The sequence below is a fragment of the Clupea harengus genome, chromosome 11, assembly GCF_900700415.2.
Source record: "Clupea harengus chromosome 11, Ch_v2.0.2, whole genome shotgun sequence".
NCBI lineage: Eukaryota > Metazoa > Chordata > Actinopteri > Clupeiformes > Clupeidae > Clupea > Clupea harengus.
This window is the reverse complement of record NC_045162.1, coordinates 12,455,057-12,469,561: the sequence shown is the minus strand read 5'-3', so window position 1 is coordinate 12,469,561 and position 14,505 is coordinate 12,455,057. Positions and strand designations below refer to the sequence as shown.

General features: G+C 44.8%; 1 protein-coding gene across 2 annotated transcripts in view; it reads right to left on the bottom strand.

Annotated features, from left to right (window-relative positions):
- Positions 1-14,505, bottom strand: part of slc9a1a (solute carrier family 9 member A1a) — a 41,778-nt gene that overhangs the window by 13,088 nt on the left and 14,185 nt on the right. For both annotated transcript variants that reach the window (XM_031577104.1, XM_031577105.1), the window contains exons 2-3: positions 5,933-6,393; positions 3,204-3,454 (exon numbers count right to left, since the gene is read on the bottom strand). In XM_031577104.1, the coding sequence (XP_031432964.1) occupies positions 3,204-3,454; positions 5,933-6,393 (712 nt within the window). The remainder of the gene's footprint in view (positions 1-3,203; positions 3,455-5,932; positions 6,394-14,505) is intronic.

The following is a 14,505-nucleotide window of genomic DNA, read 5'->3' as shown; positions in this document are numbered from 1 at the left end:
GCAAGGGGGCCAATGAAAATCATTCAGCAATTATACGGTTATATGGCCATAAGTTCTACATCTGGACAACACCCGCGCACACACATAGACATGCATACATAAACCATTAGTACGATCACATCCAAAGCAATCAAAGCTTCATCAAATGGAAATGATACAGCTTTCCAAATTAAATGATATAGTATGGAGAAGTATGAGACAGAATTGAGAAGTATGTTCCTTCTACACACTAAATCACACTGATGTTAATGAGAAGGCAGGAATAACCAGCTCACGCCATTACTCATCCACCGCAACCCTCTCTGAGTCTGTCTTGAGGACAAACACAGTTCTGTCTTCTGTAGGCCTGTGTGTGTAGTAGGCCTGTGTGTGTAGAAGGATGTGTGTGTAGAAGGATGTGTGTGTAGTAGGATGTGTGTGCCTGTGTGTGTAGTAGGCATGTGTGTGTAGTAGGCCTGTGTGTGTAGTAGGACACTGTGTGTGTAGGACACAGATGTGTGCAGGTGTGGTGCTGTATTAGTAAAGTCCACTTGGCACAAGTACACACAGGTCAGCGCTTGACAGCATGTAGATGACCACCTAAGGATAATAAAGCAAAATACTAGACACTTCTCTTCCCTCATCAACGGATCATTATGAATCAACACTAAGCAGCAGCATGCAGAGCAAGAGTGTTACTATGGATAAAACCCACCCCATACACCCCCTGTGATTAAGTGTGCAGAGAATGATGATGGGGGTGGCTGAATCGTGTCTCTGAATAATTTGAGCAGACAGAATTCTCCACAGTAGCAGAGATAATACCTGGCTACGGAACGCTTAACTCTGGCGTTTCTGTCTCATGGTTCAGTTGCGCTTAGTTTTATGTTTTACGGCTGAAGAGAGAAAAATTGACAGGGAGAGAGAGAGAAAGAGATAGAGAGAGAGAGAGAGAGAGAGAGAGAGAGAGAGAGAGAGGGAGAGAGAGAGAGAGAGGAAGGCAACCTCAGAACTGGTAGAATCTATTCAACATGGCTGGATTCACACAGGTAACTGATTTGTCACAGGAGGGAAAAAAAACATTCTGCACTGCAGATGACTGGCTGCCCCTTTCCTCCCAAGTCACATGACCCGTGACATTCTGAACAGCTTCCCTGTCTACCCACTAGACTGCAACTTAATTTTTCACCAGGACATCACACTGACAGCTGGTGGTTAGGTGTCAGAAATGTCACCACCGTGTTGCAGCCATGGACCCAGCAACTGGTTCTTATCCATGGTGTCTACCTCCTTAGGGTCTCGATCATACCAGTCTCACACATTTCTAGCCCTGACAGATAACAAGGCATCTTGTTCTCACGAGACGAGACACTGACCCTGACCCTGACCCTGACCCTGACCCTAACCCTGTAAGACTTTACCTGAGCCTGCCATCATTAGGCTGACATAACCATGTCATAGTCATGTTATTACCTATATCCTAATACTGTCATTACTCATCCTGATAGTTGGAGCCTCTCACTACACACACACACACACACACACACACACACACACACACACCACACACACACACCACACACACACACACACACACACACACACACACACACACACACACACACACACACACATCCCTGTCCATACAGAGAACATCCCGCTCGCCCTGTTCTAATGTATAAAAGAGAAAACAAGTGGTGATGAAAGATTGCTGGGCAGAAATGAACCAATCGCTCAGCAGCTCTTCCTCTATCGGCCCCTGATGCAAACGGACCTCGCCTCGGCAGCAGAAGAGGAATGGCTCCTCTGTGGACTGAGGGCGATGCCGGCACAGCGCGGCCATGGACTGTCAAAAGGAGCAGGACAAATGTCCCTCACCAGGGTTGTCAATATCACTGTCCTGCTTTATGTCTTTAATATCCAGTGGAGAGAGGTCTCATCCGAGGATACACTGAGACTGAGAAATGGACAGGAAGTATGTGTGTGTGTGTGTGTGTGTGTGTGTGTGTGTGTGTGTGTGTGCGTGTGTGTGTTGGGGGAGATGTCTATAACTCATCAGGCCTTTTTCTCATGGTCTGGTTGTACATCACTGACATACTCATGAAGTCAACAAGCCGTTAGGACAGCCAGGGTCTCTTGGAATCACAACTCCCTCTGTCACCCTCCCTCTATCTTCTCTATTTGGTTTTCTCGCCGTTTCTCTCTCTCCTGCAAATTAAATCTTGCTCACTCTCTATCCCTCACTCTCTATCCCTCACTCTCTCCTTTTTTGGGTGTTTGTCTTTGGTTCCACATTCCTGCTCAACTCACTTTTAATTTCATCATTATACCTTCCTCTGAGTGGACATGCCGTTTGTAAATGTCCTAACCTCGCCTTAACACTAGAATGTCTAAAACGCGGTCGGTTTACCACACATGACTTTTCTGAAGTTCGACTCACAGATCAGCAGTAGTTTTACAGTCCTGGTTTCAGAGATAGAACGAGCAAGAAGAGAAAGAGGAACACGCAGATGAACCACATCCTTGTTATCGAATGTGCAGTATATGTACAGTAGGCTACATGCAGGGCACCAAGTGCACCAAAACATAAATACATCAAAAATTAAATTAAAACGTAATAATAATAATAATAATAATAATCATCTACCATCAACTTTTCAGACTACTGCACCATTTACCCACTATAGGCTATACACAAGGATTGTGGAGCCCCCTCCTCTTTCTTGTGGTTTGTTTGACTATGCTGAAAACCCCCATGGTGATGATAGGCCATTAAATGTTTCACTAAATGAAATCGAACTCTCTTTGTTGAGTTCAGGAGTGCAACAAGTCATGCTATACTTTGAGAAATGACAGATCAGATGAGATGCTAATGTTACATGAAGCAGCAGAAACTGATATGTTAGCTGAGCGACATCAAAAAGCTCAGTTTTCGCCTGTCCACGCGGCGACGACAGGGTTGCATTGTCAAAAGCCGCCACAGTGGAACCGAAAAGCCTTTGAAAATGCCGCGGCCAAAATGCAACAAAACATAATAATACACAATAGGTATATCTGAAACACATTTAGTCTGGTGTTATATATTTAATAATGCATGTGTTTTGGCTATTAGTCTGTTAGCTCTCAGGGATTGAAATCTGTGCCGTGAGCTCGGCTTAGCCGGTGCTATGCTCAACAGCTTTAGCCCTGGGGGAGGGATGGAGGGAGGACCAGGTGAGACTCACGCCATGATGCCGGAGAGGTGGAAGACCTCGGCGGACAGGTAGGCCATGTAGCTGTAGAGGAAGACGAAGAGGGGCTCGATGACGCGCGTGTGCGAGGTAAAGCGTGAGGTGAACGCCGCCAGGATGCCGTAGATGGCGCCCACCAGAATGCCCCCCAGCGACACCACCAGGAAGCACACGATGCCCAGCACGACGTCGAGCGGCGTCACATGCCCAACGCCGGCATACTCCTCAAAGAGATGGTACAGCACCTACAGAGAGAGAGGGGGAGGGAAAAAAGAGAGGGGAGGAGAGATGGATACAGGGAGAGGTAATGAAGAAAAGGGAGAGAGGTAATGACAGAGTGTGGGTAAAGAAGTTGGAATGACAGAAAAGAAGAAGAGAAAAAGAAGTGGGTGAAAAAAAGAGTGAGATTAGTGCTCAGATTTAAAAAGGGAGAGATTCCCCCCTCTAAAGGCCTCACTCAAGGTTAATGAAGCTGTTTTCCCCTCCAGTTACACTAGAGCCTCTATGCAGTCTGGTATTAACCACACCGCTGCCTCTATGCAGTCTGGTATTAACCACACCGGTGCCTCTATGCAGTCTGGTATTAACCACACCGCTGCCTCTATGCAGTCTGGTATTAACCACACCGGTGCCTCTATGCAGTCTGGTATTAACCACACCGCTGCCTCTATGCAGTCTGGTATTAACCACACCGGTGCCTCTATGCAGTCTGGTATTAACCACACCGCTGCCTCTATGCAGTCTGGTATTAACCACACCGGTGCCTCTATGCAGTCTGGTATTAACCACACCGGTGCCTCTATGCAGTCTGGTATTAACCACAGACGTTTCATCTCCTTTCCTCATCCCACACTAAGCACCCACCAGGGACTATTAGTCATTAAAGTTATTATTTCAACAGACACTCAAATAGCTTTCAGAGCAATAAGCACATTGATGGATTATCCAATATCAATTCTTCCCAGTAGCATTTCCACAGACCCAGAAAAGTTAGCATCTGTGGGTACTGTATCGGTAATGGATTCTTAATGGTCACACCACTCAGTTCATTAGAAAGCTGTGACTCCATGAGAGAATTTCCTATGGCAAAACAGTTAGAGAGCTCTGTTCAATCACGTCGGCAGCAACTGTTGCCAGCCAATGTACCACTGGGCTTTCTGGAGAGCCATGAGTTCAGAAGATGAAGCGAGAGGGAGTGTGCGTGTGAGAGTGTTTATCCTGCAGGAGAGGATGAGAGAGCAGGCACACACACACACACACAAACACACACACACACACACACAAAGACTAATTGTATTGATCCCTCTGTTTGCCCCTGGAGTAGCGGCCCTGTCTGTCAGATAAACCCCCTGCTCCCAAACTCCAGGAGCCCATGATGAAATAGATTAGACCCCCTGGCAATGGCAGCATCCAGAGCCTCACCAAAGGGCTCAAGTTGTCACAGCAGGTAAACACTCAAAACACAGTGGATGGACGTCGACAGAATAGAACGACGACATTTAGGAGAAAAACTGAAGCGAGTAACAACATGCGAGTGATGTGGACATTTCATGCGAAGAAAACAGCAGGAAGGATTTCACACTTCACTGAACCACAGCGATGAAGTGAAAAATCAGAGGTGACATGGATTTCGACACGGGGCCCACGTCAACGCGGCATACTAAACAGACCCGTCCATGTCACTCAGGTAGCAACAGCGATTATTCCAATTCAGCAACCAGAACAGCAGGTATGCTTAACAACCCTCCGACAGAAACACTGGAATAGTTACATCTTCCGTTTCAAGCCTGCTGCAGAATGCTGTTAGCTGTTAGCATTCTTTGTAAACCTGTAGTACTGACTGAGAATTTCTTTTCATAAATAGGAATTAACAAGATCTCATGGGTATGATACAAAACAAATGGGTATGACAAACATTTCCTGGTATTTAATAGAGCATACAATTGGCAGATGATATGTGCCTTACGTTCGTCACGCTGGGAAACACTGGCATGGTAATTACTTAACGCCTGGAAGCAAATGTGTTTTTCTCAATGAGCTACCAGCTCCAAAGGCCTCCCAGTCCCTGCTCTGGTGGTGATAAGCAGCGATGAACACACAGAGAGGAACAACAATCCAGCAAAGTTCACCTCAGGCAGGAACTAGAGGGCGAGATCTCTGTGGAACTAGAGATAGAGTTCTCAATGTGTCTGTGTTGATAAAAGTCATGAATGGCAAAAATAGGAAGACAGAGAGTTTAGCCTTCCCCTTGTGAAAAGGTTTGTGATGAACCACCGTTTCAGCTCCACTCGCCAAACTCCAAGTTTTATCAAACCAAGAGCTTCTGTCAAACGCTTACGCAAAGTAAGAGGACTTCTTGACCTAGTGGTGAAATATCCGACTACATGTCTTGTGACCGAAAAAACTAAAACGAACTTCTGCAAATTGCTCTCTGCCCAGGAAGGTTTAACTTCAGATGTCTTTCAGCCCTGTTAAAACACCCTGCCAGCAAAGATTTTTGGAGCAACTTGTTTTAAAAGGACCTACAAAGAACCAATTTCTAAGGAGTCAGCAACAAACCCTTAGTTATTCAATGATTTGTTCTCAGACTGAAAGTACAAAGGGTTTAATGAAGAACAAGTTCTTAAAAGCTTCCTGGTTTTGATGCCAGGACATCTGAAGACCTGTTAATGTCTAACAGAGTTCTGCCTGCCCCTCATCCCATCCAATCCCCTCCCACTCACCACGGTGACAGCGTCGTTAAGCAGCGACTCCCCGAACACGAGGATGTGCAGCAGCTCATTGATGTGGATCTCCTCAAACACGGCCAACACGGCCACCGGGTCCACGGCCGAGATGATCGACCCGAACAGCAGGCACGTTATCAGGTCCACCTGGCCCAGGTGCATGCCCTCCAGCTGGCATATGCCATACAGCAAGCCACCCACGAAGAAGATGTTCCAGAGGGTGCCCACCACAGCGAAGATCAGAATGGTGCCCACATTCTCGGTGAAGGGGCGGATGGGCAAGAAGTAGCCGGCGTCCAGGATGATTGGTGGCAGCAGGCACAGGAAGAACAGGTCGGGCCCCAACGGAGGTGGCTTCTGGCCCACCAACTGGATGAGCCCTCCCACCAGCAACCCCACCACGATCAGCAGGCAGCTCTCGGGCACGATAGAGGAGACACGCGGGGTCATGTGGAACCCTGGGGCATTTGGGGAGAGTGAGGGAGAGAGAGGTAGAGGGAGGAACAAAGAGAGAGAGAGAGAGAGTGAGTGAGGGAGAGATGTAGTGGGAGGGACAGATAGAGAGAGAGAGGGGAGAGAGAGAGAGAGAGAGAGAGAGAGAGGGAGAGAGACAGAGAGAGAGAGAGAGGAAAAGAGCAAGAAAAAAATACACAACAGTTACTTCTCAAGATAGGGATAGGTCAATGAACTTGGCATAGAAAATAAATAAGATCAAACTGTTGATGTAAATTAGAACAATAACATTACACCCAGTCATCACACAGAAACAGGCCTTGCCATATTGCTTTTCTGCCTTTGGGTGTCCCCTGAAAGAAACACGCCAAAGCTAACTCACTTCCTGAATCAGATTATCCTAAGAATACAAAATAGTATCACTTGAATAAAAAATGAAAAAAAAAATGAGGCACTCGCACAGTAAGTTTAAAAAGTCAACACAGGCTACATGCCTACGCGTTTTTATGGCAAAGTCTGCATTGGGCTACGTCAAACAGACATAGTGCACATTGAACAGGTATCAAGAAAGGTATGAGCAGTCATATGACTTGGTTTGAACCACTCAAGAGTCCAAAATAACATAACTTATTACAACATCCTTCAAACCCCATGTCTGCACCACCTGCAGGCGTGACACTAGAAATCGATTTCATTCCCTTTCACACTGTTCCCATTCTGGGCAGCTCACTGAGGTCTAGATAGATAGATAGATAGATAGATAGATAGATAGATGGATACTTTATTAATCCCGAGGGAAATTTAGGTCTAGTGGCTCATGACAGCAGCAATCATCTGGGCATCAGTGCTGAAGGCACAGACGTGTATGGTTTCCTCCCATGTCAACATCAATGACTGGGCTCTGGGTTTGTGGGCTTGTGTGTACATGTGTATGCACCAGTGTTTGGGAGTAGTAAACTACATGTTATTAAATCAGTAGTTGAACTGCTATTTTGCAGCAGCTTGCTGGTAGTACAGCTACATTCATATTTGCATAGTGGTTAAGACTTTGTTGCCACTCTTTGTGTAGTTGAATCTACAAACAATGTTGGGCCATAAAAGGAATGTTTTTATTTTGTTTTATTTTACTATTGCCTCTCTAATTGAACCCCCTTTGACCAGCCCTGCCCCCTTTTTTTTTCATCCTGACCACTGTGAAGGCTTTCCAGGGCCATGCATTCGTCAGGCAGCCACCACAGACTTGACCTTTGTGTAGTGCGTGTGCAAAGTTGGTCAACGCTCTCACAGCGACAACGTCATCATGGATAATCGTCCTGACTCTCAGCCTGAGGAAGAACCACCATGGCCACTATTACTAGCTGACATTCCTTGCACTGTCCCATTTATTTTGTTGGTTTATGTTTGACCTGTGAACAAGTAGGCACTTCTTGCAACAAACTCATTTGAGCGGCATTTTTCCCTGGTATGTGACTTTCTGGTTATATTTTCTTGTAATTCCTTATCACATGCACATTGTCAATTGATCATTTTTATTAAAGTAGTTTGAACTACTTTTTTGAGTTGCTCTGGTTAATCTAACTAGATTTTCTCCACAGGGTAGCTTTGCTGTAGTTCAACTTCTTCCAGTGTGAAGTAATTGGTAGCTTGCAAAGCTATGCTTTCAAAGCAGCTTCCCCATCACTGGTATGCACATACAAAAGTGTATGTAAAAGACTAGTATTTAGCAGACATACAATATGTGTGAGCATGTGTGAGTGTGTGTGTATACATTTATTGGGGCGGTTTTTCCATGTCTGCACGTCAAAGTCTGGCTCAAACACTAAGTTAACTGATTGGGCTACATTTATCAATAACTTGTGTTAAGGAACAAATCCTGTACTTGAAAATGTGTAAAAATACTGTAGTATTATGTATATAGTTAGACACAGTGAGGAACAGTCATGGATTCTTTGTGAAAGAAAAAAAGAAAGGTCTTTTTCGGATGTGCTCTTTCTGCTAAACGTGCTAAGACTAGCCTGGCTGAGGCGATGCACGTGCGTATAGTAATATGAAGTGGCAGCCCTAGAAACGCTACAGGAAGTGACACAAGAGGCTGAGAGGGGCAGGCCAATATCATGACACTGGGAAAAAAACAGACCACAAGACGTCAGAAACAGGAACTAAACACCAAAATATCTAAAATCACGTGGTTGCAAACAAACTGCTCCCCACAAACGACTGTGCCTGCAATGCACCCCCCCCCCCCACACACACACACACACACACACACACACACACACACACAAACATTATCATGTTTCATCATATCCACAAACATAAATCACTCAATCATAAATGTTAAAACACAAATCCTTAACAGAAAGTGTTTCCTGAAATTAAGTGAGGTGCCTTGGCAAGGAAGATTTTCATTCCTAAAATACATCCATCACGTGACTCCACATGACCAATCGCAGTTGATTAAGAGAAAAGGTCAACACTAACAACACTAACAGGCACTAACCACACACACACACACAGAAAGGAGAAACATAGTCTATAGATAGAGAGAATTAGAGAGGCCTAAGAATGTATCCAGTTGTCACAATGGGCTTAATGACTCCTGTCCACATTCTATTTATTTATTTTTCATTCTTCTGAAGTTCCTCGAGTAGAACACAGCAATTGGTTGCACACACAGGTGTTGTATTTTTCTTTTCTTTTCCTGTCTGTTTGCACATGACACATGCACATTCGGGTCCCCAGGGACTCTGAGCTAAATTAAACTCTCTAAAGCCTGAATAAATAAAAATAAAACAGCACAGTGAATGTGTGGCAGTGGAAACCCTGCTAATGGCCATCAACGTGGGTCAGGGGACATTTCTAGAATTGTAGAATGTTCCACCCCCAATCTAATAACTCCTTGACTCCTCTGCAGTGAATCAGACTAACTGTTGTCACAGGACATGGCAGGTTACATCAAACGGTGCCGTGTCAACAACTGCAGTGTTACGTAAAACTGGCACTCGATAGTGGTGCAGCTTTAGCACTCGGTTAGGTCTTTTTTTCCTCTTTTAAAGGGCATACCAAACAGTAAATCATAAATAATTGAAAAATGAAAGACAGCAAAGTAAATCTAAATGATTTGGGAGCTATATTTAAACCAGGGCTGATAGAGGTAACATCTCTGCAACTCTGGCAGGGTGCCTAGCCATGCGGCTAACTGTCTCTCTCCCTCCCTCTTTCTCCCTCTCTCTCTCTCTCTGACTCTGACTCTCTGACCCTCTCCATCTTTCTCACTCTGCAGGTCTTAAGTATGCCCTTGATCTGCGTGTCCTGTGCCCATCCCCTTCCCCACTCCCACAGGGCCCGCTGCTATCAAAGCCCATTGGCCAAGGCGGATGGCTAACCACACAACAGCAGCTGCTGCATACAAGTATCCTAACAGCCAGAGAGGAAGAGAAAGAGAGAGGGGAGGTTGAAAAAGAAGAAGTGGGAGAGACACGGACGAATAGAGAGAGAGTCAGACAAGAAAAAAAAAGGAGTGTGAGCAAAGAATAAGGGAGACAGAAGAAGCAACACAGAGAGCACACATAAAAAACAAGAGAGAGGGGGTAGGAAGAAGAGATGGAAAAAAGAGAGAAAAAGAGTGGACCTGTTACCACCCTACCACACTGAGAGAGTGCAACCAGTAGCAGGTATTTAACAGATCATACTGATCATTCCTGTTAGCGAGGAAAGCGCTTTGTGCCACGGCTGCACTAAAGTCACCTAATGCAGAGTGCTGAGGCTCTGGCCCAAAGGCACTTACTGTTGTGTTGGGCCACATGTTCTCCTTTATTGGACTTGGAATAAACACACATTGACCTTTTATTGCCTCAACAACAGCTACCCAACAATAAACCTTAATTGTTTAAAATAATAAAAGAGGCAAAAACAGCTCAGAAGAACTCACAACCATGCAGAGAAACCACACCTATTACATTCTTCGCCAACTCAAGAGTGGACTTTGTTTCCTGTTTCCTGAGAATTATGCACAACTGAGATTTCCAATGAAGTGCTGATATCTGGATATCTGGAAACATTTTCATTTACACTTGAATTGTAGCGTCTTGAAAAGGTCACAGAAGACAGGTGCTCAGACACGCATGATGGACGGACAGCGCTGGAGCCATGTAGGGGAAAAACAGAGGACTGAAAGCAAATGTCCAACATGTCGCCCCACACGTCAAATTCACCCACTGCATTATCTACACAGGAAGGCCCTTGCTTCCAAGACACTACAGCCCAAGCTTAACAATGTTCTCCAAACAGCAACTAAACCAGTCAATTATATTAAATCACGCCCACTGAATACCAGACTCTTCTCACCTCTCTGTCAAGAAATTGGGCCTGAACATGTCTCTTCTTCTCCATGCTGAAGTGAGGTGGCTTTTAGGAGGCAATGTCCTTACATGCCCGTTTGAGGTGTTGGATGAGGTGTGCATCGCCCTCTCCAATGCGCTTTCCCCTCGCGCACACCACATCACTGACCCAAAATGGATGGCAAGTCTTGCCTACCTGGCAGGCCTATTTGACACACACACACTGAACTCGTCATTACAGCCCCAACAGAGATATCCTGACCCTCTCAGACGTAGATGCTTTCATGACAGAGTAGCTTCACTGGGCAGCCCGTGTGGAGGTCGGGTGTGGAGATTCTGAAATGTTTCCAGAGCTACATGATTTTTTGGGAGGAGAATGCCATGAAGGTTTATTTAATGAAATCCGCGCTCACGTCCGAGGTATCCTTGACAGTTCACATCAATATTTTCCCAAGGAGTAATTCTGGAGAAATACGACTGGCTACGCCAACCTTCTTCTAGCAATGACCTACCATCTGAGCTCAAAGACACCACAAACTTCTTTCACTGCAAGAGCACTGGATGTGATATAGTTCATCTACTACCACTACAGCCAAGCTCCTTGCTGCACTGCAGTCCAGTGAAGAATTTGCATATCCCCTACAGCACAGGGCCTACCCTACTTAAGGGCCCACAATTAACTCCCTTAAAAACTCCAGCTTTGTGAAGAAATAATTATGGCATTGGAGAAAAATGATGATTTGTATGCCCGCAACTTTGAAAGTCCAGACAAGTACATGTGACATAGGCCCTGGATAGATTCTTGAGGACCTCCACCTGCAATGCTTCATCTGCCTGGAGGCTCGGCACACCCGCCAGGCTTTTGGAGCACTACCAACACCATCTGCAGCGGTCCCAGCTTCCCCCTATGTTCCCTGGAATTAGCACAGAGACTTGTGAGATACACAAATACCTCACTGGGCTGCAGTGCAGCAAGGGGACTGGCAGTAGCGGAGCCGTTAGAGGGCGGAGCCCATACTCGTTTAACTGGAGTTACATGCCCAGTTACTATCGCCCTGGCTTTCAATTGCGCAATAATACTCCAGAATGTCAAAGGCTGCCGTGGACATTCTTATCCCTTTTGGGCTGAGGTACCTACTCAAGACATTTTCTTCACTGGCGTACATAAAATACAAATAGAGATTTCCGCTCAGCAGACTGGCGGAAATCGCTGTGATGCTGTGTCCAGCATCAGGCCAAGAATTCAACTGTTATGTTCCAGTTAGCATCTCATCTCATTAAAATATGCAAGTTAAAGAACAACTATTAGAACTATTATAAAGAGCTATTGTGAGACAGTACAAGCTGAATACATATCAATTTATTAGAACCCATTTCAGTGTACAGAGATCAACTTTGCTTTTTTGCTTAGAAAACAGGGGGGCATACACTGTTTAGCTTGTGTGAATTTCACAAGTGTGGTTGGTTTTCCAATTTCACTGCATTTATTGTGTGTGTGTGTGTGTGTGTGTGTGTGTGTGTGTGTGTGTGTTCCTGACACATACATTGCATATCTGTTTTTTGCATTGCACTTCTTGTTGTGAACAAGGAACCCTTATACTTCTTATTCTTATATATCTTAGCAGTGGTTAACACTTAAGGTTAGCCATGACAGTATGCTGTCAAATCAGTGGGTTGGGAAAGAAGGGGGTCGTAAGACTTGACCAATGTCTGTTTTTTTTTTTGTGTGGGGGGTAGTTTAAGACAAAACACTATATAGTGGTGCCTAGTCTGATTTCCAGTAAATGCAGACATATCATTCTTTACAAACACACACACACTCACAAAGACTCACATTCTCTTTCAATATTTCACAAACACTCTCTCTGAGAGAGCAACAACCGTCCCACTGTGAGGAACCACACAGCTGCGCGTTGTTCCGTTCATGTGGCGGCCAGGAACTCACTGCTGCTTGCCTCTGAGACTTTTGAGAGTGAATCACTCTTCTGAATCCCCTAGTCAACGAACGGAACCCATAATTCCACCCACTTTCCATCTCCCACCTCCCCAACTCTCACAACAAAAGCACACAGACAAGATCTGAGAAGAATATTCTCCTTTCATACATTAGCATCTTAGAAGGAGCCGCCCGGAGGTTGAGAGGCTCGGAGGTTGAGAGGCTTGGCACGGGGCCCAGTGTGAGGCTAGCAGAGGTAGAAAAGCTTGTCTCGCACCATGCCCATGCCCTGATAGCTCTATCCTCGTCTCTGATATGAGGCTTCACTGAGGCTGCTCAGTAGAAGAGAAAAAAACCTTCACCAGACAGCAGATCATTTCCAACGTCATTCTCACGTTACGTCTTAGCTTCTACAGTCCTGCTACAGGACACCTTTTTTATTTTCACTACCTTAGAGAGCAGCATAGGTTGGTGTGTCGTTTTATTCAGTCTCAGGTGTGAGAGCAGCACAGAAACAAACTCTATGCCATTCTCTCTTAAGTGATATATAAGGTCCAGGGGGACTGGAAGACAAGTCAAGGACACCTCACTCTTAAAAAAAAAAAAAAAACACTAGCTATGAATCACCAAAATCCCATGGGATTTTAGGCTTTAAACAAACACTGAAAACACTGTGGAGCTCATAGGAATGGGAACTTGTCCTGTGACCTCAGTTGTTCTACAAATATATCAGCCTGTCAAAAATCTGCTAATCTGATTTCATACACATTTTCATTCACAATGAACAAACTGTAAATCTAGAGAAGTCTATAGAATGGCCTGCAACAGCACAAAATAGCAGTGTTAGCAGCAGGTTAGATCTGAGAGGTGCGGTAAACGTGTTCTGACCTAAATACACCCAATAGGAGTTGTTAAGAGTAACCCAACCCTGCCACCAAGGAACACCGGTAATTATTATGTTCACCTCACAGGTTAACGCGATAAGGCTGCTTCAGAAAATCGAAACCCTTATGATTTGTTCTGCTTTACTGAAACTGATCTCTTCCACTCAAATTCAGTGAATGCTCCACACTGTTCACTAGCTGTCTGTTCAGGGTTTGAGTTAAAAAAAAAAAAAAAACTGATGAATGCAAATAGTCCTGGCACTGTAAATGGGAAACAGTGGCTTGGACCGAGCCATAAACAACCCCAGCAAATCAACATGGTGATTCAAGAACACAGAAGGGTGGGCTGCAATTTCATTGGCTGTTGAGGTCAAATATCAATTAACCTTTCGCGAAACTGAATCACAGTAAACATAGCATAAACCTGCTGTGCCTGTTAAAATAGCTGGTTGTGAGAGCCTGGAGCTTGTGCATTGACAAAGACATTACACCACTCACAAAATGAACAGTCTACCAACACCCCTCCCTGAAGAGCCACCAGTAGCAAGCAGACTCAAGTACAAAGCGCAGAGCTTGTCTGACCAGTAAAATGTCACGCTAATAGCTTTATTTACTTTAGCCCTATTACCCAATAGGGAATCATCATCATCCTTGTTTTCATAACACCATGAACACCCTGGTGGTGTGCTACGCTAATGTTAGGATTACAGGGCTAACTGTGAAAGTATACATGATAGAAGTACATGCATGTATATGAAAGTATATGCTTAACCTGCACTAGTGAGGCAGCACACAGAATCTGCTACCAGTAACAGATACTATCTAGCGAGTATGCACAATCTAACAAATTCATCTGAACGAATAACACTGTTACATCCTAGTATAACCTGAAATAAATAAACAATATTAAAAGAACAGTGATTAAAAACATTACTTTTCGGTTCTGAATATTACATA